General features: G+C 46.6%; 1 protein-coding gene across 2 annotated transcripts; it reads left to right on the forward strand.

Annotated features, from left to right (window-relative positions):
* Nucleotides 1-643: 643 nt before the first annotated feature.
* Nucleotides 644-18,741, forward strand: HMGXB3 (HMG-box containing 3). 2 transcript variants are annotated; one of them, XM_084216071.1, is made up of 20 exons: nucleotides 644-775; nucleotides 1,439-1,586; nucleotides 1,987-2,161; nucleotides 2,592-3,155; nucleotides 3,759-3,857; nucleotides 5,377-5,508; nucleotides 7,312-7,727; nucleotides 8,077-8,252; nucleotides 8,543-8,640; nucleotides 9,204-9,302; nucleotides 9,815-9,964; nucleotides 11,613-11,914; nucleotides 13,249-13,376; nucleotides 13,910-14,041; nucleotides 14,309-14,493; nucleotides 15,083-15,302; nucleotides 16,347-16,480; nucleotides 16,876-16,992; nucleotides 17,328-17,537; nucleotides 18,269-18,741. In XM_084216071.1, exons 2-20 carry the CDS (start codon nucleotides 1,441-1,443, stop codon nucleotides 18,737-18,739), a joined length of 3,954 nt encoding a protein of 1,317 aa, XP_084072197.1. In that variant the 5' UTR covers nucleotides 644-775; nucleotides 1,439-1,440; the 3' UTR covers nucleotides 18,740-18,741. The 2 variants fall into 2 exon arrangements, with proteins under 2 accessions (XP_084072197.1, XP_084072198.1); XM_084216072.1 differs by having other exon boundaries at nucleotides 8,077-8,246.
* The last annotated feature ends 1,308 nt before the right edge of the window (nucleotides 18,742-20,049 follow it).

A 20,049-nucleotide genomic window follows, 5' to 3' on the forward strand; every position in this document is an offset into this window, starting at 1 on the left:
TCTTTTTATCCTGTTTTTTGTCCCTTTGGGTTGATTTCTGTTGGGATCCTGCATTTGCACGAAGGTTTAAGGCGCTTGATTGGCCATTATAGTTCTGTGCAGGCCGGCTCATTTCGCTCGGGGGGCGCTGCACTTCACTGAGGTGTAATTGAGTACCGTATTTCTTATACCGACCCTTTTAACCCCTTTTACAATATAACAACCAAACTAACAATGCTTAACAATTATCAACTATTTTACCGCCTATTTTTGACAACTGCTCTCAGTGATGGACCAAAGAGCTCGATGCTGTTCAAGCAGAACGCACTCCCACTGCCGGCCCCGAGCCCGTTACAAACTAAGCGCTAATTAAGCGCTAATTGCGCCGCCCGTGCCCTGCGCGGCCCTCGCGCGCCGCCGCCCTCACGGAAAACGGCGGGAACCGTGCACGTGCATACCGCCTTCTCACCGCGCACGCGCAGGAATAATGACCCCTCCCGGCCGCCGTCCCGCCCCGCCGTGCCCCGGACGCCGTTTCCACGGTCACTTCCGGCGGCGGCCCCGGCGCGGAGGCCCCGGTGCAGCCCCGCTCCGCCCGGGCCCGGCCCGCAGCCGGCCCAGCATGCCGGGGCGGCCCGCCCCGCACTGCCCGCCCTCCCCGCACCGCACGCACGCACGCTCCCCCCTGCGCTGCCGGCCCCTGGCCCCGGCGCTGCCTCCTCCACGCCGCCGCGCCCCGGCGGGAACGTGACCACAGCTCGCCGCCTGTCCGCCCGCGTGGCCGCGGAGCTGTCCGGTGAGTGGGGACTCCTGGGAGGGGACCGCGGAAACAGGACCGGAGGGAGCCGCGCCGCTGCGCTCGGCCCCGGGCGGTGCGGAGGAGACGGGGCTGGGGGTAACGGCGCGAGGCTCGCCCGGCATCACCGGCTGCCGGGGCCGAGGTGCGGGCCCTGCCGGGCTGTGCTGCCGTAGGTGCTGCCGCCTTTATGTCCTGTGTCCTCCCCGCCTGCCAGCGCTCCCAGTGCCGCCCGTCACCGCTGTCAAGCGAGGAGCCCCGGGGAGCTGGCGGTGGGTGAGGGTTGTGCGGCTCCCTGCTCCCTCAGCCTCCGGCCGTGCCTCTGTGGCGTGGCCGTGATGTGACACCTTGTCGCCAGACAGCTCTTGGCTGTGTACGCGGCTCCCTCTCGGTCACCAACTTACCTGAGAGTTCCCCGTGCAATTGCAGCTGTGGAAATGCAGGTGCAGTGTATCTACGCTGAGCTGATGGTATTGCAGTTGTAGAAATAGAAGTTTCCTTTTGAAAGTAGATGAATAGAGAACACATAGTTATCTTCATTTAATTAGAGTCAGACTTAGATGCCAACAGTGCTGTCAGTTTACTAAAGGGATTAAAAGTGCTATTTGTTGGGAGCAACACTGTTTAACTTGGCGAGAGCATAACACAGAATGTGTGTTTTAGCCATGGAGACTCCCTATGATGGCGCTGAGGTAACGGTGGTCATGGAGGAGATAGAGAGCACTTACACTTACACGTCACCGGTGCCATCCAAGAAGAAGAAGAAACATAAAAGTACTGGTGATCATGGAGAAAAAGCCAAGAAGCCTCGGTAAGTTCTTTCTGCCTTCATTTAGTTCCTTTTTAGGGTGTGGGAGCAGTTTTCCCTGTTTCTACTTGGAGCACTTCGTATTGTAAAGCATTGTATATGAAATATCAGCTTGACACTTTGGGCCTGCTCAGACATTCTTTACAGGTGCCACTGCTGCTCAGTTTAGAGTTTGTTTACCCCAGAATAATTTGCCTTAGGCTGTCCCTCAGATGTTCTCTTTTTCTTTTGATGCTCTCCTCAGAGAGTTTTCATTTGGTTGAAAAAATGCTTTTGCAAATAAAATTAAATGTAACATGCTTGTCACATGACCTTGAGACAAACCTAAACCTTGTGGATTTATTTTTCCCCAAGAAATTTGTGTAGAATGAGCTTAATATTTCAATGTCTGGTTGTGTTTCAGATCTGCTTACCTTCTCTACTATTATGATATTTACTTGAAAGTGCAACAAGAGCTTCCACACCTCCCTCAATCTGAAATCAACAAAAAAATCAGTGAGAGCTGGAGGTTGCTCAGTGTGGCTGAAAAGAGCTACTACTTGGAGAAAGCCAAGCTAGAGAAAGAGGGACTGGACCCGGTGAGTTGTCTTTCTGGAAGTTCTTTGGCTGCTGAGGAGAGAGGCAGTTCCCTGCTTTCATAGACCTGTGTGGGAGAGTTATTTACCTGCAGATTCCAGTTTGTATCCTTGCTCAGGGCAGCCTTTAGAAAGCCAGTGAGGCCACTGCATTTTGCCTTTTGCCTTCTGTTCAGTTGAGGGAGGATGGCTTGTATTGCAGGATGGATATGTCTGGTACCTGCTCATGGCAGGTTTTTTTGTGTCCTTTCATCACAGTGTTGGTAAGGTGGGTGATAAAACCAGGATTCCACAGGCTCTGTCATGTGGAGAAATTCCCAGCAAACTACATCAGGAAACCATTTGTACCTTAGGCACTAAATTAGCAGGATTGAGAGCTGAATCTCTTCCTTTTCTCATCTTCATTTATTCCATCCTCTGGTTTTGCCCACAGAACTCCAAGGCATCCACTCGAACTGCAGTAGTCCCTGACATTCCAGGCTTCCGTAAGATTCTTCCTCGCTCCGATTATATAATTATTCCCAAAACCACTCTTCAAGAGGACAGGGGCAGGCAGTCTCTGGAGCTGTGTGTGACACAGAGCCCAGCAGCATCTGAAGGCTTGGCAGCTCCCAGGAATGTCACCAGCGTGCCCCGTGACACCGTGCAGAACATCCTTTCTGTGGACTCGGGCCAGGCCGGCATCTCGGAGCAGTGCATTGCCATCGAGGGGCTGGCAGAGGACACGGCAGCCTTTGCCCAGCCCGAGGCTGCAGAAGAAGCTGTTACCTCAGAGGTTCTCTCTCACTATGTTGGGCCTGTGACAGGGAAAGTGGCTGGAGAGATCCTCTTGGATGAGGCTTCTTTGGAAATAGAAGGACAGCCTTACCAGGCAGCCCGAGTGGTTATTGAGGAGACCCTGGTGGGCAGCTCCGCAGACCTCTCCAACGGGGGCATCGCTGTGGCCCGTCCCCAGGTGCCCGATGGGGTGTCTGTGGTGACCGTGGTCACTGGGAGGGTAAGTTTGTCCAGTGGCACTCAGGCTCCTGCCAGATCTCACCTGAAACATCTGAGTGCTGTTTCTCCCATTTTACTTGAGATCCTCAGTGAGTGCAGGAGATCCTCTGATTGCCCAACTTGCTGATGCTCAGTAACTCCTTGACTGAGTTGTCTCTGCTTGCACATTGACTCAGCCCTGTGGTGATATCAATTGTCTTTACGTGACTGAGTTCTTTTAATTGTTTGCTATAACAATATTTGAGGTATTGCAGTGCCAGTAATTGGGTTCTGCAGTTGCACTCCAAGATTTTGGCAAGAAAAAATGCTGCTGTGCTCCTGATAGCTGTTTTCCTGGTTGTAGAGAGGTAGAAGGGAGTCCTTTTAAGCTGGAGTTTTAGTGATCAGTCATAGAAACCTTAGTCTTTGAAGAGGTGGATCCTCTGTTTTGTTTGACTAATTTCCAGAGTACATCTGGTAAGGCCATTGCTTTTGAAATGATTGCTGCTCTATCCTGTATTCTGGTCTCATCAGTCCTTAAGACACATTAATGTTCATGACAGGGAGGGATATGGGTCACCATGTCTTGTTTTCTGCATGTATTTTCCCTTTGATTTCATTTTAGGATACTGAAGAGAGTAGCTCCTCCACACCTGCAACACAGTTTATCATGTTACCTTTGCCAGCTCACTCTGTTGTGGAGAACCCAGCATCAATTAAACTGGTAAGAAATTCAGAGTCTTGTATGGTATGTTCAAGTTTGGATGTATTGTCATAGATCTGTCTTAAAGATATTAGAGGGAAGGATTTGCTCATTGTTCAGTTTTTAGTAATAATCCAATTTGGAGTCGCCGTATCACTTGATGTATTTCTTCTCCCTTGTGTTACGTCTTGCGGAGGCTAAGAGGGTCTCTGACTTCCTGCAGTGTCTTACAGGGCCCATTTCTTCTGCCTTCTTGCTCAGGGAATTCTTGGGAACAGGTGGAGTTGATAAAGCTATCACAACACATATGGCCAACAGCAGTTTCTGTGTAGCCATCTACTTGCACTAGTTGGATGCATATTTCTCTTCATAAAAAGCAGTGTCCATCCCTTTAAGGGCAGGGATCTGCACTTATGGCAGGAAAATATGAACTCCAAAGCTCTTGCTTTGGCAGGAGGGGAGCAATGACCTGAGGTTTTGAGAAGCCATTTTAAAGGCTGTGTGACCTGTTGCATGAGGAAGAATAGTATTATTTCACTAATCTAACCACTCCAGCAACCTGTGTTTTTGTATCCATTTTGGGAATTCATTGTACAGTCAGTACTGCAGCTCCTTCTGTTATGTAAGCTAGCATCAAATCCTTTTTTTCCAGGTTCTCTATGCTTCCAGCTGGTGGAACACTGCAGATATTTATAGTGGTGCATAGTGTGATGCTCTTCCAGTTGTCCTGGGGAGAATGGAAATACCTCAGGTTTTTATGCCTGAGAAGGATCTGGTTAGAATTGACTCATTTCCTTGACAGCAGCACTTGCAGTTCTAGAAAAAATCTGTACCTAGTTAGGGAGTGACAGTACAACAGCTCCTTCGGGAGTGTTGAGAACAGGATATTGAGAAGTGCTGTGCTGACAAAAACTCAAGCGTGTTGCTGCAGTTGTCCTGGCACAGATGACATGTCCTACTTTAGTTTGTATAAACAGTGCCTGGTGATGCTGCTCGTGTTTCAGTAGTTCATACCAAGTTACAGTGACGGACCAGGGAACACTTGACCATCCCATACAGCAACAAATTACTGACAAAACTGCCTTTGCATCATGAGTGCTTGTCTTCAAGTCTTTTTGCTGTGTTGTCATGAGTGTTAGTTACATCTTGTCTTGTTGCGGATTGCTCTTGCAAGCATTTTAATGCCATCTTACTATGACTTTTTCATGTTCAAAAAGAACTTTCACATCACTGTAAATGCAAGATTAGCTTCTCCAGGAGGTTATGTGCATTGTTCATCTCTGCTCTGCAGGTTGATCTAAATTCTGGTAATACCAGAGGCTATTGTGTAGACTGAGCATTTAGACTCACAGTAGTTATGGTACTGACTCACCTGGTGCTGACCCAGCTGTGTGGTGTTTGTTCAGTAAAATGAATAATAGTGGAAGGCTGGTGATTTGCCAAATAGCATTTGTAAGGTACTTATGAGGAAAAAGAAGTGATCAAAACAACTTTGTGGTTTTCAGGTCTGTAGACAAATTCTTGACAATTCTTGTTTCAGACGACCACCTATACTCGCAGGGGACATGGAAATTGCACCAATCCTGGCTGTTCCTTCACTTACGTCACCAGGCATAAGCCACCAAAATGCCCAACGTGTGGGAACTTCCTGGGAGGGAAATGGATCCCAAAGGTAAATTTCTCTTTCTTTTCCTTACTTTGAGAGAAAAAGTGCTGGTTTTGTGAATGCCTGTGATACTTCTAGACCTGTAGATCTAGCACAGGTCAGATACACCAGAAATGATCCCTGCACTTGTGTTTCAATGCATGTGCTGGAGCAAGTCACCATGCAGAGGACACTTGGCCAAGGTGAGACCTGAAATCACCACAGCTTGGGTAAAGATGCTGCTCATATCTGTTAGAATAGATGGGGCTGCATTTGCTAACTCTCTCAGTGAGAGGATACAGGTGCTTCTGGCCCTCTGCCTGCACAGTTCCTGTGACTGGAAGGCATTGCCTGTTCCTCCTGCTACAGCCCTAAGTAAGCTTGGGAAGTTGTTTTGTGGTGATTAATATCAGCATTTGAAGTTTTTCCATAAATTTAGTTTTCCGTGGTCTTTCAACATTGTTTTTTTAACAGAGAGGAGGAACAACTCTCAGCTATAGGAGGTGTATGATCCTTTAGGAGCTTGTTAATAAAGTTGATCTAGTGGAAGCTGAAGTGCTGTTGGGTATTGTCTTATGGCCATATATCTGATCACGGTGTTCTGACCTCTGACTGGAAGGAAAGTTTCCAGGTGTTGGTAGAGTTGTGAAGCTTGTCTGAGTGGAAAAGTCTTTCTCCACATTATGCCTACTCTGCTTAAGTTATTGGCATCTCTGCTAGCTGTGTACAGAAAAACACACTTGATCCATAATCCTTGGCATTATCCTGGTAATTAGTCAGCTCTGAACAGATAGGCATTTCTGTCTGAAGCAAGACTTCTCAGGCCCAATTAAAAGGATGTTCTCAGTGTGAAAATTGGCATTGACATTCAGTGGCTTTGTGTGGATTTGTTCTGAACCTCCTTTGTTTTGTGTCTGGATCCATTAAACATTCAGGGATGGGAACTCTTTTGGGCAGCCTGCAGACTGTGTGGTGGCTGAGCTGAAGGCTGAGCTTCCTGTGTGGTAGGGTACAAATAGTGATGGTGACATCTTCGCTTTTGTTTGGTAAATTTGCTGAGGTAGAGAGATGGCTGAATGCAAAGAGTATTTTTGGATTCTGCCTGAGCAGGGCATGTCTACTGCTGTTCAAGCCTACTCTGGTTAGAACTGAAAGGTTTTAGAGGGAGTTTTCCTTTTGTCTTTCAGACTTACTCTGGTCTGCTGGATGCCATTTCTGATATATTTTCCCATATTCCAGTTCAGTGTTCATTATACCTTTGTTGACTCCAGTACAGTGATTTCTGTAGCATTAGTCTTGGAACTAACATTTTCCTTAAAGTCAGAAAATCTTCCTAAGTAATCTTGTTTTCTGGTTGGCTCACATGCTTGTTTTTCTGAAAGCATGTATCCAAAAGATGCAAATTCTATCTTAACTCACTTTGATTGCTCAATAATATGGAAGAACAGACAGCATCAGAGAGCTGAAGCCATGAAAGTAGGAGGTGGGCCCTTGCTGCAGAGGGTAGTGGGTGACATTGTGGTGCTGATGCTAATGGTGATATTTAAGGATGTTTATGTTTAAGAAAGATTGATTCTTCAAAGTAAACAGTGTCTAAAAATAATACGTGAAGAGCCAAGAGGCCAGATACAATGCTAGCAGGGCCTTTGCTGTTGTAGGAGATGCAAACATCTCCTGTCTACTCCCTTACAATTCACTGCTTAAACACGTAGAATTCTGCTGTTTTGATCCGACATTAAATAGGCCACGAGAAACATGACATATGTGCAGGGGACTTGCTTATCTGTGAAAGCTGAAAGCTCTGAAATGTGACTCTCTCCTTGTTTCCAGGAAAAGCAACCAAAAAGCAAATCTGAGCCAAATTCAGGCACCTCTCTTAAAACTCCGGCAGCTAAAAGAGGTCAGCAGTCGGCCCTCACAGAACCCACGGCCGCCAGCGAGAGTTCCTCCAAGTCCTCCTTGGAGAGCTCTGAAGCTGTCAGCCAGCTGCTGAATGCTGTGCCTGGTGGAGGGCAGATGCCTGAGATGGAGTGGGAGGAAGTGATCATCTCTGAGGGCCACTTTCTCCCAAATAATGTGCTTGCTGAAGACAGGAGGAGTGCTGTTGGAGTGGTGCTGGGCCAAGAGAGCCAGCGGCAAGTGGACCCCTCTTCGGAGCAGGCAGAGAAAGGAAGCGTAGGGCTGGGGATGTCCACGTCTTCTGAGGTGTTGAGTCCAAATGCCTCTGTGAAAAAGCCAGTGGTGGGGTGAGTCAGTTTTCCGTGTGTAATGGGAGCATATGATGTCTATTGTATGCTTATGGGACTAGTCCAAGAAGTTGAAGGCTGTTGGCAGTGCGTCCTGTAAGACTTACCGTGTTTGCTGTCTGTTTTGTGCCAGTTCAGGATTGTTCCTTTGAGTCTTTGTCCATCAGAACTAATATTTTTCTTTACGTGACAGATTGTAGTCACAGGGCAGATGCAGCCTTAGCACTGTCTCTCTATTGCAATAGCTGTGCTTAGTGTGCTAACACAGCACAATTCAGGGAAAAGAGGAAAACTGGAGCTGAGGGGAAATAGATGGAATATTTTTTCACTTGTAGCTCTTGTTTTTTAGATCTGATGCAACAGCTGCTACACACAAGGGACAAGAAGCAAAGAGTAAACCAAGACCCAAGCCCTCCTTGCTGGCTGCAGCCAGACCCATGCGAGCCATTCTGCCTGCTCCAGCCATTGTGGGGAGAGAAGCCAGCACAGAGCAGCTGAGCAGCAGGCAGGCCTTTGCAAGTACTGGTAAAAGCATCATCTTTGTGTGCTTTGGGAGCTGTTGTCTTTCCTCACCTTGCTGAAGTGGTGTCTGCCAGTAATAAGATAGGTTTCAGGGGAGGTGGTTACCAGTGGTAGGAAAAAACCAGTTTGTCTCTGCCTGAGTGGAGTAAATGGGCCATGAAACACCTGCTTGGGTTATTTCAAGCTCAGAGGAAAGATTTCACTTGACTATGGTGGCATTTAACAAAGATGTCAGAAAGAAACAGAACCTGTTTTCTCACATTTAACCTGATGCATCTCTTTTCTCCCTCTAGACAAGCATTCCCCTGTGAGAACATCAGGCTTGAAGCCCAGTACACTGAAACAGTTGGGCCAGTCAGTTCTGCAGCCACCAACTGCTGAGGAGCAGAAGGTTGTTCTTCAAATGCAAACTATTTTCCTGGATTTTTTTGGGGGGAGGGTTTTGTTTGTGTTTTTTTTTTTTTTCCCCTTTTTTCTCCCAGGTGAGTGATATCACCTGAGTGAGAAATAGAACAAAAAATGTATCTGCCTTATGATGATGAGATCTGTGAGTGGCTGTTTTTATGATATGGCTGGATAGCAGAATGACTGCTTGGTGGCTGAGTGTGGAAACTGAGCTGAGAGATGCTGTTGGACAATCCTGCTGTTGGTTACTTTGGAAACCTCCCAGCTGCTTCCAGAAGATGCTTTAAGGATCTGCTGGTGCTTTGATAATCTGACATGCAATGTTGAATACTGAGTTTTTCACCTATAAAATATGACTCAGTTTGCCAAGGTGCTGAAATGAATCTGTGAATTGTATTGCCTTTGCATGCAAAATAGTGTCTTGTGGTATTTGGGATATTAAATGAACATTAATCAGTTTCTTAGGGGCAGTAATGCTAATAGTTTTGAAATTGGTACATGTATATATTTAGTCTGATGGGTGTTGTTTTCTCTGCTTTCAATCTCTAGGTCCACAGTTCTGTGACAAGCAGGGCATCTCAGGTTAAAGTTGTGGAGGTCAAACCAGACATATTCCCTTCCTACAAGTACAGTTGCACCGTAACTTTGGTGAGAATTTTTCAAATAGTGACTTCTGCCTCAGGGGGTGTCCTCTCTGGGATGGGAATGATATGGGACTTCTGTTTTACTGACTTGCACAAATACATTTCATTTTTAATGTGAAATAATCTGTACTTTGTGTCATCTCTAGACCTAGTCCAGGATGACCATGTGGGGCCTTGTTAAGAGATGGATTTTAACTCATGTCCCTGTGCAGAATTCCCATGCCCTCCTTGAGTTCAGCAGGGAGGATCAGAGGTTTCTGAATGAATTTAATGTGCTTCTGGTCTGGAAAACTGGCCCCAGAATGTTTAAGTGCTACTTACAGGATTCTGTGCAAAGTGACAGGGCTTGCTATTGATGTTTAAACAAAATATTATAAAGCGGAGGTAAAACATATCTTTTCTAGAGTCTTGTTGGCTTAGAATCATAGAGCCATTCAGGCTGGAAAAGACCTTTAAGATCATGGAGTCCAACTATTAAAAGTCAAGGTCAGCAGATGTCTCTTTTGTGTCATTCAGGATTTGGGATTAGCAACATCACGGGGCAGAGGGAAATGCAAGAACCCCTCCTGCAGTTATGTGTATACAAACAGGCACAAGCCACGCATCTGCCCAAGCTGTGGATACAACCTTGCCAAAGACAGGACTGAGAAAACAGCAAAATCCCTGGTAAGGTTCAAGCTGGCTTGTTTTATCACATCTGTTGTGAGCTGGGCAGAGAAGCTTAGTTTGCAAGTCTGTATGAAAACATGATTTGGGCTTTGCTTTTTTTTTTTCCATTATGATAAACTTTTCTGACAGAATGGTTCATATTTAAAATATCTGTAGTGATGTTTGTTGAGTTCCTTTAGCAGTGATGCTTCAGGCTGAGAGAGTCTGAGCACACCCAGTGCTACCACTGGGTGTCTCCTCAACTTAAAAATCCTTCTGTTGTCAGTACATGCTGGGAAAATCGACCCTGAAGTCACCACATTGCTGTGTCAGCTTTGTTGAACTTCAGACTTCATCAAGAAACTCCCAAGTATGCTCTGCTTTGTGAGCAGTTTGGGGCTGGTGTCAGTTAAGTTAGTACATCTTGTATTAGAGCTTCCTGTTTTTAAGGGTTTGTAGAGCAATTTTACTTCCAACCAGAATTTATTTCTGGATGTAGGGTTTTTTTCCTGATATATAAATGTTTTCAGTTGTCTGCTGTTCTATGTGGATGTAGTTAATTCTGGGTTTTTTTTTTTTTTGCCTTTGCAGTCTCAGAGGTTAACTTTTCTCATACTGAATTGTCATGTTTTTAAAACAATAAATGAAAAAAAAGAGCATTTCTGCACTTAGCTGAAATGCCTACTCAGCAAATAGACAGAATTTTAGTCTGTGTAGTAATGACTCATCCACTTGCCCTTTTTTTTATTTTGAAGAACATAAGTTTGTTTGGTGGTTTTGTTTTTTCTTTAAAAGTGCAAACAAACAGAGATGGCCTGTGTGAAACTCACACAAACAGCTGTGTAAGGAACAGCAGTGTGCTTAGCTCAGCTTGCATTCTGAGAGGCATGTGGCTTGTCTCTTCCTCATTTAGGTTTTTTCTTTTTTTCTGGTTGTAGATCTGTTTAACATTCCTGTCAGACAGTTCATTGTTGTCTCTGGGCTTTTGACTGATCATTTATCTCATTTTGACTTATCATTTATCTCATTTATCTCATTATTCTGGACTAGTCAGAAAACCAGGTTGAAAGAGTTTCAGGGATTAAACAGATGAGCTTGTTTGGGTTCTCCTTGTTCTCCTGGCACAGCCTGGGGTTTGGTTCTCCTGTGTTTGTGCATTTTGTTGTGGTGGTATGTGTTGGAGAAGGGTAGACTGTAGCTGATCAATTGTTACTGATTAGTGTGCTCTGTGTATCACAGCCCCCAGTTCTCCATTAGAACTGGGTTCCTCCAGCTTCTGGAGAGCTGTGCAGGCTGCCCTGAGCCTGTGCCTGATAACCTGTGGAGAAAGACAGTGATAACTGGGAGTTCGAGTGATGAGGGTTATTGAAGTGTTTGTATACCTGTTGGTGGTTATCCTCACCTTCTGGATCCCCAATCCCTGCACTTAACAGTTTAATGGCCAATCTGTGGTGGTTTGGCAGTGCAGGAGTTCCTGAAGGGCTGGCTGTAATAAACTATTTTTGTTAAAGTAATTTGAGCTTGAAGTGGAGTCAATGATTCAGCAGTAGAGTAGAAGTCAGGTTTACTGAGTGCAAAGGCTGCTGTGTTTCTGCTGCCTTTTATGACTTCTTAGGGCTTAATATTTCATCCCCATGCTTGCCTAGTTGAATATGTTTCTTTCTAGGAGGTCAGTGCAGGTCAGCCAGGCGTGCTGAACACCAGCGAGCCCCTGACGCCGTCGCAGAAGGAAACCCAGCGTCAGTCCACGCTGCAGCTGCTGCGCAAGGTGATGCAGATCCCCGAGAACGAGTCGGAGCTGGCAGAGATCTTCACCCTCATCCATGAGCTCAACAGCTCCAGGCTCATCTTGTCCAACGTGAGTGAGGAGACAGTGACCATCGAGCAGACCTCCTGGTCCAACTACTACGAGTCTCCGTGTGTGCAGTGCCTCCTCTGTAACAGCCCCTTGTTCAAAGGGGGACAGAAGTAAGATTCTGCTTTGGATTTTGACTCTTTCAAACTCATGCTGATTTTCTTTGTTCTGAGTCTGCCTGAAATAATATTTGCTTTGGCCCCTGGTAGTAAAGCTGGTGAAAGTGACACTGAGTAAGCTAGATGTGTGTGGAAAGGGTTTGGCAGGATCAAAGAGTGACTGTGAAGTCTAGATGTAACTTTTTTCTTATTGAAACAGAGTATTTTCATTAGTCACCCACTCTTTTGTTTTCCATTCTGATGCTTTGAGGCTGAGAGAGGAAAACTTGTGTGTTTACAGATGTGCATTGTGTGATTTCCTTTTTCTCTCTCTCCCTGGTCTGAATATTTCCTGTATGGGTCTTTTTGCTGATGATATTTTCATTCCTTTCATTTCTTAGCGTGTGCTTGAGTGAATGCTTTTTTGGAACAAATATCCAAATTGAAACCTGAAGGACTTTAAGAAACTTTTAGTAAATAAGCTAGATTGTCTTAACTAGATTTGTATGAAAGCCTGTAGGATATCTCTTCCCTGAGTCTGCCAGACATTCTCCTGTTTCTGAAAACATGATCTAAGATTTTTCCTACAGCAAAATGTTGTTTCTTTCTTCCACAAAAAAATTCTTGATACAAAGGAAGGATATTTGCTTTGGTCAGGCTAGCACTAATTGAGATCTTTCCAGAAGAGTTACTTTTTATGTTCTGTATTTTTTTCAGAACAGAGCAGTCTCACACCCTGCCCCTCACCATGGGTCTTACCAACCTGTGCATTATAAATCCTTGTCTGTGCTTGGCTGCTTTGCAGTTCTCTGCATGTGGGACTCTCCCATGTGCCTGCACAGGCTCTAATTGAAGCCCTGCCAGTAGGAAGGAGGTGACTTTGGCTTTGATTCCTGTTTTCTCAGGTGGACAGGAGTATTTCAGTCACTGGCACTCTCCTGTCTGAACTTCCCCCTTGTCAGTTACATTGCAGACCTTTCTGAATCTCTGTGTGCAGGACAGGCTGGCTGGTGGAATGTGTTACTGATCACCACAGCAATGGTACAGCCACTTTTCCCAGGACAGCTGGGGCCATAGGTTTTCTCCACCTCTACAACAGTGGGTGCCCAGTGTTTGGAGCTGTAGGGATGTTCTAGTGCTGTTTAAAAGAATGTGAGCTATGACCTGCCTCTGCCTGGGAAATCTGGTTTAAAATGTAACTTTTTCTGGTGTGATATGTGGTGAGCTGGCTTAGATTTACATAATAATGAACTCATGTCAGTTAGAATGTCTGAAGTTACTGCAAGGTTGGACTAAAAAAGCCATTGGCTTCACTCAGAGGGGTTTTTTGTTGTTGTTGTGTGTTGCAGTTCCCTTGCTGGTCCTCAGGAGTGCTGGCTACTGACAGCCAATAGATTACAGGTGGTTACAGCTCAGGTCAAAGTGTGCTTGAACCTGCAGTGTCTGGCCCTCCATAGCTTCACTGACATTTACACAGGTAGGAGAAATGTGAGCATACAGCATGACTACAGTCTGAACCCTTTGGAAGCCTTGGGATTGTATCAGGGCATTGTCCAGGCACAGAAAAGCTTGTTCCCTTCCCCAGTGTACTAAATGTGAATTATTTTTTAACTGCTTCTGCTTATTCTGCAAGTAAATCTATATTTGTGAATATTCTGGTGAGGAAGGCCTTGCCTTGATTCACTGGTGTAGGTCTCTGAATGTTGAGTTCTTCAGGGCAGCCCCTGAGATCATAGTCAGAGACATCTCTGGAGGGTGCTGTTGGATGGCATTGGCTAGTGAGATGGATTGACAGCTGTTCCTTGTAGCTTTTTAAATCAACAAAGTCTGTGAAAGGAGCTGATGTTTCAGCGGGGAACTCTGCATTTCAGAGGTGCAGAAGTACTGTTTGTGTTTCCATTATCCTCTAAACTGTACTCATGAGTGTGTTGTGTATCAGTAAGGAATAAATTTCTTTTGTGAGGAAGATCTGGAACCCTACAGACAATAACTGTCTTGTTTTAACTGCAGGCCTTTTCAATGTGGGTAACAAATTGTTAGTGAGCTTGGATCTTCTGTTTGCAATCCGAAACCATATTAAACTTGGAGAGGATCCCAGAGTGGCTGTTGGCAATATCCTTGACTCTGTTCAGGAGCAAACTGGTGGGTTTTCCTTCTTGCTTTTTACCATAGCATACCAAACTGTGACCTGATGATGATTGTTAGGTTATAAAAAGGCAAACCTCACCTATTTTAGTGTGGTATGTTTCTATTAAATCACTTCCTGAACCAAACAGTACCTCTATGACCAGTTCTTTGTAACAATTCTCTGGAGGGCAGGTTTGGTTTTATCCTGTGTAGGAGAGCCCTGCTACTTCTCCAGTGGCTTCAGGATGTGAAAACTGTAACAGTGGCATGTTCTCTTTTCAGATAAAAGCCTGAGCCCTGATGAGCAGGCTCAGCTCCAGGAGCTGCTGTGCAATGGCTACTGGGCTTTTGAATGCCTGACAGTCCGGGATTACAATGATATGATCTGTGGAATCTGTGGCATAACCCCCAAGGTGGAAATAGCCCAGAGGAATACGGAAAATGTCCTAGCACTGAAAAATATAGAGGTAGGTTTTTCCCACAGCTCACATCCTGTTTGTGTTCAAAGCAGATCATAATGATTTTTTGCTGACTCTGGTCTTCATGATGCACAATAAATACATGAGACCTTTGTGAGGGTTTTTCTGCTGATGCCTGACTAGAGGATGTGGCTGGAGTAGCAATGCCTGAGCTTCCTCTTAGAGGTGTTGATGTGTAGTTCAGGGAAAACAAGATCCTTTGTCGCTGGGCCACAGCTTTCGTCCAGCAGCCTTGGGCAGTAGGAATCTTGGATGGAAGTTGTTGAATTTGGGCTTCTTCCTTTGACATGAACACATTCCTTTTCCCCTCAAGTTTCCCTGAGGTGCTGTCTTCTCTAATGGGGAAAAAAGCCCTAGTCAGAGAATGTAGTATGTCTGGCTTTTATGTCAAAAATGTAAATTTTGAGTCTTACCTGATGCAAAGTGGTTGTGGGAAGTTTTAGGAGACTGAAATTATCTTGTTATATTTGAGCTAAGCACTCTCCTGAATAGTCCTCATGCTATGAGTGAGACTGACAGAAAACTGTCAAATGAACTGTGGTTTTTGTATTTGACCACTCTTTCTTTCTCTCCGTAGTTTACTTGGCCAGAATACTTGCCATCAAGTGAAGTGAATGTAGAAGACTTTTGGTCCACGATGGAGACAGAGGTGATTGAGCAGGTGGCTTTTCCTTCTAGCATCCCCATCACAAAGTTTGATGCCTCTATTGTTGCTCCTTTCTTCCCTCCACTGATGAGAGGAGCAGTGGTGATCAATACAGAGAAGGACAAGAGTCTGCATGCACAGCCAGTGCCAGGTAATGGCTCAGGTTGTGCCTATTAAGGGAGTGCTTGGTGTGTTGGTGACTTCAGTCTTGGTGGTGTTTAACATTAAGAATAGCTGATTGCATGACACTTTAAAAGTCATGTGTGCTGAGAAAAGACAGGAACATTGAGGTGGTTTCAGCTGTTCTCAGGCTACTTTGCTACTTGAGTCTTGGCTTTTTCTATGAAGTTTGGATGCACTGGTGGGCTCTGATGCATTTGAGACATGGGGGACATGAGAGCATTGCACCCCACGTGAGATAGAGCGAGGGATGCATGCACATCTTGAATGCCAATCAGTGTTTGTTTCATGTTAGACTGATATTTGTAGTGTGGAAGTTACTGGTAGTGCTTGGTATCTAACTGTTACAATCTCAATAAAGGGTGAATAAGTTTTTGCAGAACTTGAGAAAAAACTAGGAAAGTGGTGTGGTAGCCCTGATCAGAGTTGTCATATTGACTGCATGGAACAAGAAACCGTGAGAGGAATAATCTCAGATCTGAGAGCTAAGATCAGTTAGCACCTGGTTCCTTAAGAATTTAGGTGTTGTGTATAGGAAGGAAAACTGGCTTTGCAAGCTTAGCAAGTGTGTGAGTTGGCTTTGCAGACAGGGCTGCAGCTGCTTCCGAGTTGGGCTGCAGAAGAGCTGTGTGGGCTTTTGTGGAAGTGGAGCTCCAGAGAAAGAGCCAGGGAGATGTGAAGGCTGCGCCTGGAGCTGTTCAGTCCAAGGGCTGCAGTGACATTTATCTCTGCTCTTCACGTGGTTGTCCTCCCATCGGTCCTTTGAAGGTTACAAATGACAGGATAGATAAGTGCTTCTGGGGTCTGTAGCTATGCTGGGCTCAGTCTGGCGACCTCAGCAGTGAAGGGCTCAAGACAAGTGGTCTGTGACATGCTTTGCAAGTAGGACTGTTCCCAGCTCTCTCTTGCTGGCTGTGGGTTGTGCAATCTCTGCTTCTGTAGCCTTCTTAAGAAATTATTTTGGTAAGTTCCCTTCCTGAGAATGAGTGCTGAGACCGCTTTCCTGCCTTTGCAGGTAATGGGAGTGCCTTGGTGAGGCTCCTTCAGGAAGAAGTCTTCAGGCCTGAGCTGATAAACTCTTACAGTGAGGAAGAGCTGCGGAGCTTTCTGACACAGTGTGGCATCCCCTGGGAGGCATCACATACAAAGGTAATGGCTTGTTTGCCCACATACAAGCCTGCAGGAGTGGAGCTGTTCTTCACTGTCTTTCCCTCATGCACTCTTGCCATCCTAGACAATTAATTTCTTATCTGACTGCACTAAGGGCAGGGATGGGTGCCAGCAGGTTATAGGATAATTTACACATGGTGAAATAAATTGAACCTTTGTGGGCTAGAAGAAAGGAAGCCTGTAATTCCTGTAATTACCTTGTCACTGGCTCAGCAGTGTATAATTGGTTGTCATCCTCACAGTGCTGAGTGTGGGATTAGGAAGTTATTGGATGAAGTGCAAATTAGGATTTGGGAGACCTTGCATGATGCTTTTTCCCTCTCTGCAGGAGCCTGTTAATTTTAGTCACTTTCTCTGGGGCCTGTCTTTTCTAGGATGAGCTCTGCTACTCCCTCCTGACTCTCTATGAGTTTGTACAGAATGGGACAAGCATTACACCATCTTCTGCTCATCACACAGGAGGAAAAATCTACAAAGTGTGTCCACATCAGGTAGGGCAGACTGGAGCCACAATGTTTTTTTTCTTCCTTGGCTATTCATTATTTGATTTACCAGCATGGAACTTCCTTATTGAATAGAAGCAATGGAATGGGTTTCTCTGAGCCTTGGGAATGAAACCTGTTCCTCAGGGCTTGGAAAATTCCCCATGACAAGGTGAATGTGTATGAGGAGGAAACAGAGTATCTTTAGAGAAGATAGCTATCTGGTTGCTGTATAGTCTGGAATACCTGGAAAGAAGCTGAATTTTTTTAAGACTAGATTTTTTTTTTTCCTGTAAGTTTTCAGTTTTATTGTGCTGCTGATGTCAATCCTTTCTTTTTTCTAGGTTGTGTGTGGCTCCAAGTACATAGTAAGAGGAGAAAATGCTCGGGATCACGTGGACTTGTTGGTATCCTCACGTCACTGGCCTCCAGTGTATGTTGTTGATTCAGCCTCTTCAGTGGCGCTGTGTGCAGACCTCTGCTGGCCTGGCCTGACTTCCCAGATGTGGGGGAAGAACCAGGGCTGCTTCTCTGACCCCATGGAACCTCCAACGGTTAGTTATGTCTCTGCTGTGCCAGTCCAGCATGGAAAAGCTGCAAGGGAGATTAAAACAACACCACTCACAGCACCCCCCCCCCCCCCCCCCCGCCATAACCCCCACCAGTGTAACTTGCATTGTGGCTTGAGATAATTTCGTAGAGTCACACAATGGTTCAGGTTTGAAGGGCCCTTAAAGCTCATCCAGTTCTGGATGAGCCACAGGCAGGATCATGTTCCACTAAGCCAGGTTGCTCATAGCCCCATCCAACCTGGTCTTGAACACTGGCAAGGGTGAATTTGGCCTGATAAGTGTCTCCTGATTTAAGTTTTGCCAGTGCATCACTCCTAAGCATAGCAGAATGTATTGGGTGTTGCCTGGAGATTGTGTTTTATTAATTGTCCTTAAGAGGGAGAGCTGTGCTTGGAGCGCATTGTAACAGTTCAGATCGTGAACTTTGGAGCACGTCGCTCATTTTGACACAGTAACTCACTTCTTTCAGACTATGGCTATTCCTTGAGAAGTGGGAGAGAAAGATGGCTCCTAGTGCCTTGGGATTATCTGAGGGCATACAAGTGAGGAGGGAGTGTACACACCATCTTTGTGGCATGTAGGGGAAGCCTGGATCATTTAGCCCTCCATCTGTCCTGGGTCATAGTGTTGGTTGGAGTTTGGCCAGCCAGTAGTTTTGTCTTCTCAGCTGTGGGGAAGTTGTTCCACCTGCTGTGCGTGTGTCTCCCCCCCAGTACGTGTCCTGCCCTGAGCTGCTGGACCAGCACTACAGCGTAGACGTGACGGTGGCTGAGCACTCCCTTCAGCACCCCATCACCAAGTCCTCGGCGCGCCGCATCGTGCACGCGGGCTCGGAGCAGAGCAGCCCCTGGGACGCCACGGCGCGGCACCGCTGCATCGCCCTGTGCCGCGAGCTGGAGCCCTACGGCGCCATCGCCGCCGCCATCGGCGACAGCAAAACCAGCACCGTGCGCCAGCGGCCCATCACCTTCGAGAACCCCACGCACTATTACCTCTACAACCGCCTCATGGACTTCCTCACCAGCAGGGAGATCGTCAACAGGCAGATCCAGGAGATCGTGCAGAGCTGCCAGCCCGGGGAGGTGGTGATCCGTGACGCGCTCTACCGGCTCGGCGTGGCCCAGATCAAAACAGAAACGGAGGAGGATGAAGAGGGGAAGCAGGAGGAGGATAGAGGTTGCTGAGTAACAAAACAGCTTGTTGGTTTCTCTCTGGTTGTGTGGATGGGTGGGCTGAGCCAGCTTTTGCAGCTGTCTGGCTTGAGAGTTTATTTTTTATTTTATTTTATCAACCTCCACAGGTTGGAGACGTGATGCTGGTGGCTTTGACTGCTGTTACTGACCAAAGAGCTCTGTGCTTCCATAGCATCGTGATAGCTGCTGTGAGCATGGGTCTGTCACCCCCTTGCAGAAGGCTGCAACTGCCTCCAAGGCATGTGATGGACCTGCTGTTCAGGGCTGTGGGATGTTGCCCTCCCTGCAGCTGGAGAGGGGAGAGGTGCTGGTAGCAGGGAGTGTGCGTGGTCAAGCACACACAGGTCATTTAATTCTGGATCTTGCTTGCTGACTTCTTTGTGCTTATTGGTGGCAGGGCTAGGGGTATGGGACCAGGCATAAACAGTGGATGGTACAACGATTTCCCCTAAAACATTCTGAATAGGTGAATTTAGGATACTGACTCCTGCTTGGTAAACTTGCAGAGCTCTCACAGGCATTGGCTGCAAGGAGTCGTGAGGAGGAGGAGGAGCTGTGCTGCTTTAACATGCTGTATCTGGGGAGCCTCCCTGGAGGGAGGATGGTCCAGGATTGTGGGTGCTTTGGCTGCAGGGAGTTTCTAGAATTGTTTGTCCCTTCACATGAGCACTAAGAAGCCAAAAGGTATAGTGAGAGGAGAGTGTTCTGTATGGTAAGGTAAGAACTGAGCCCCAGGGCAGTGGAGGGTTGGAGGATGGTTTAAGTGCTGTGCAGGGCGTGGCTGTGGAGAGGGGAGGGACACTCAAACACTGTCTGTGGGATCAAGGAGGAATGATGAATGCAGTGTCACCAGAGCGAGCAGGGTCCTGTATTGCACCCTCATGGCAGAGCTGCACCCATGTGTGCAATCTCATCACTTTGTCAGGTGTCACACCTGCCCTGCCCATGTTCCCACAGCACTCTGGGGGTTAGAGGAGTCTCCTGCTGCCCAGGTTGCTTTGTCAGCCCCTTGAGAGGAGTCAGGATGAGACCTCTGCCTGTGCAGCACAGCTGAGGAACATCTGGGGCTGTGGGGGCAAAGCCATGCTGTCACTGCTGCAGCTCCCTTTGGCCATGACTGGTGGTGAAGGTGTTTGGTGTTTGCTGTGACCTGCAGAGGAGACAAGCAGGATGCCAGACTGCTAAGTTGCCATCTTGGAAGTTTATTTTGTCTGAGTGAGCAGTGGGGAAGATTCTGAGGCTTGCGGTGTGGTTGAAAACTCCCTTCTGTGAAGGGGAACCTATTGAGTACCGTACTGTTA

Source organism: Fringilla coelebs (genome assembly GCF_963513975.1).
Source record: "Fringilla coelebs genome assembly, chromosome: 15".
In the NCBI taxonomy this organism is placed as follows: Eukaryota; Metazoa; Chordata; class Aves; order Passeriformes; family Fringillidae; genus Fringilla; species Fringilla coelebs.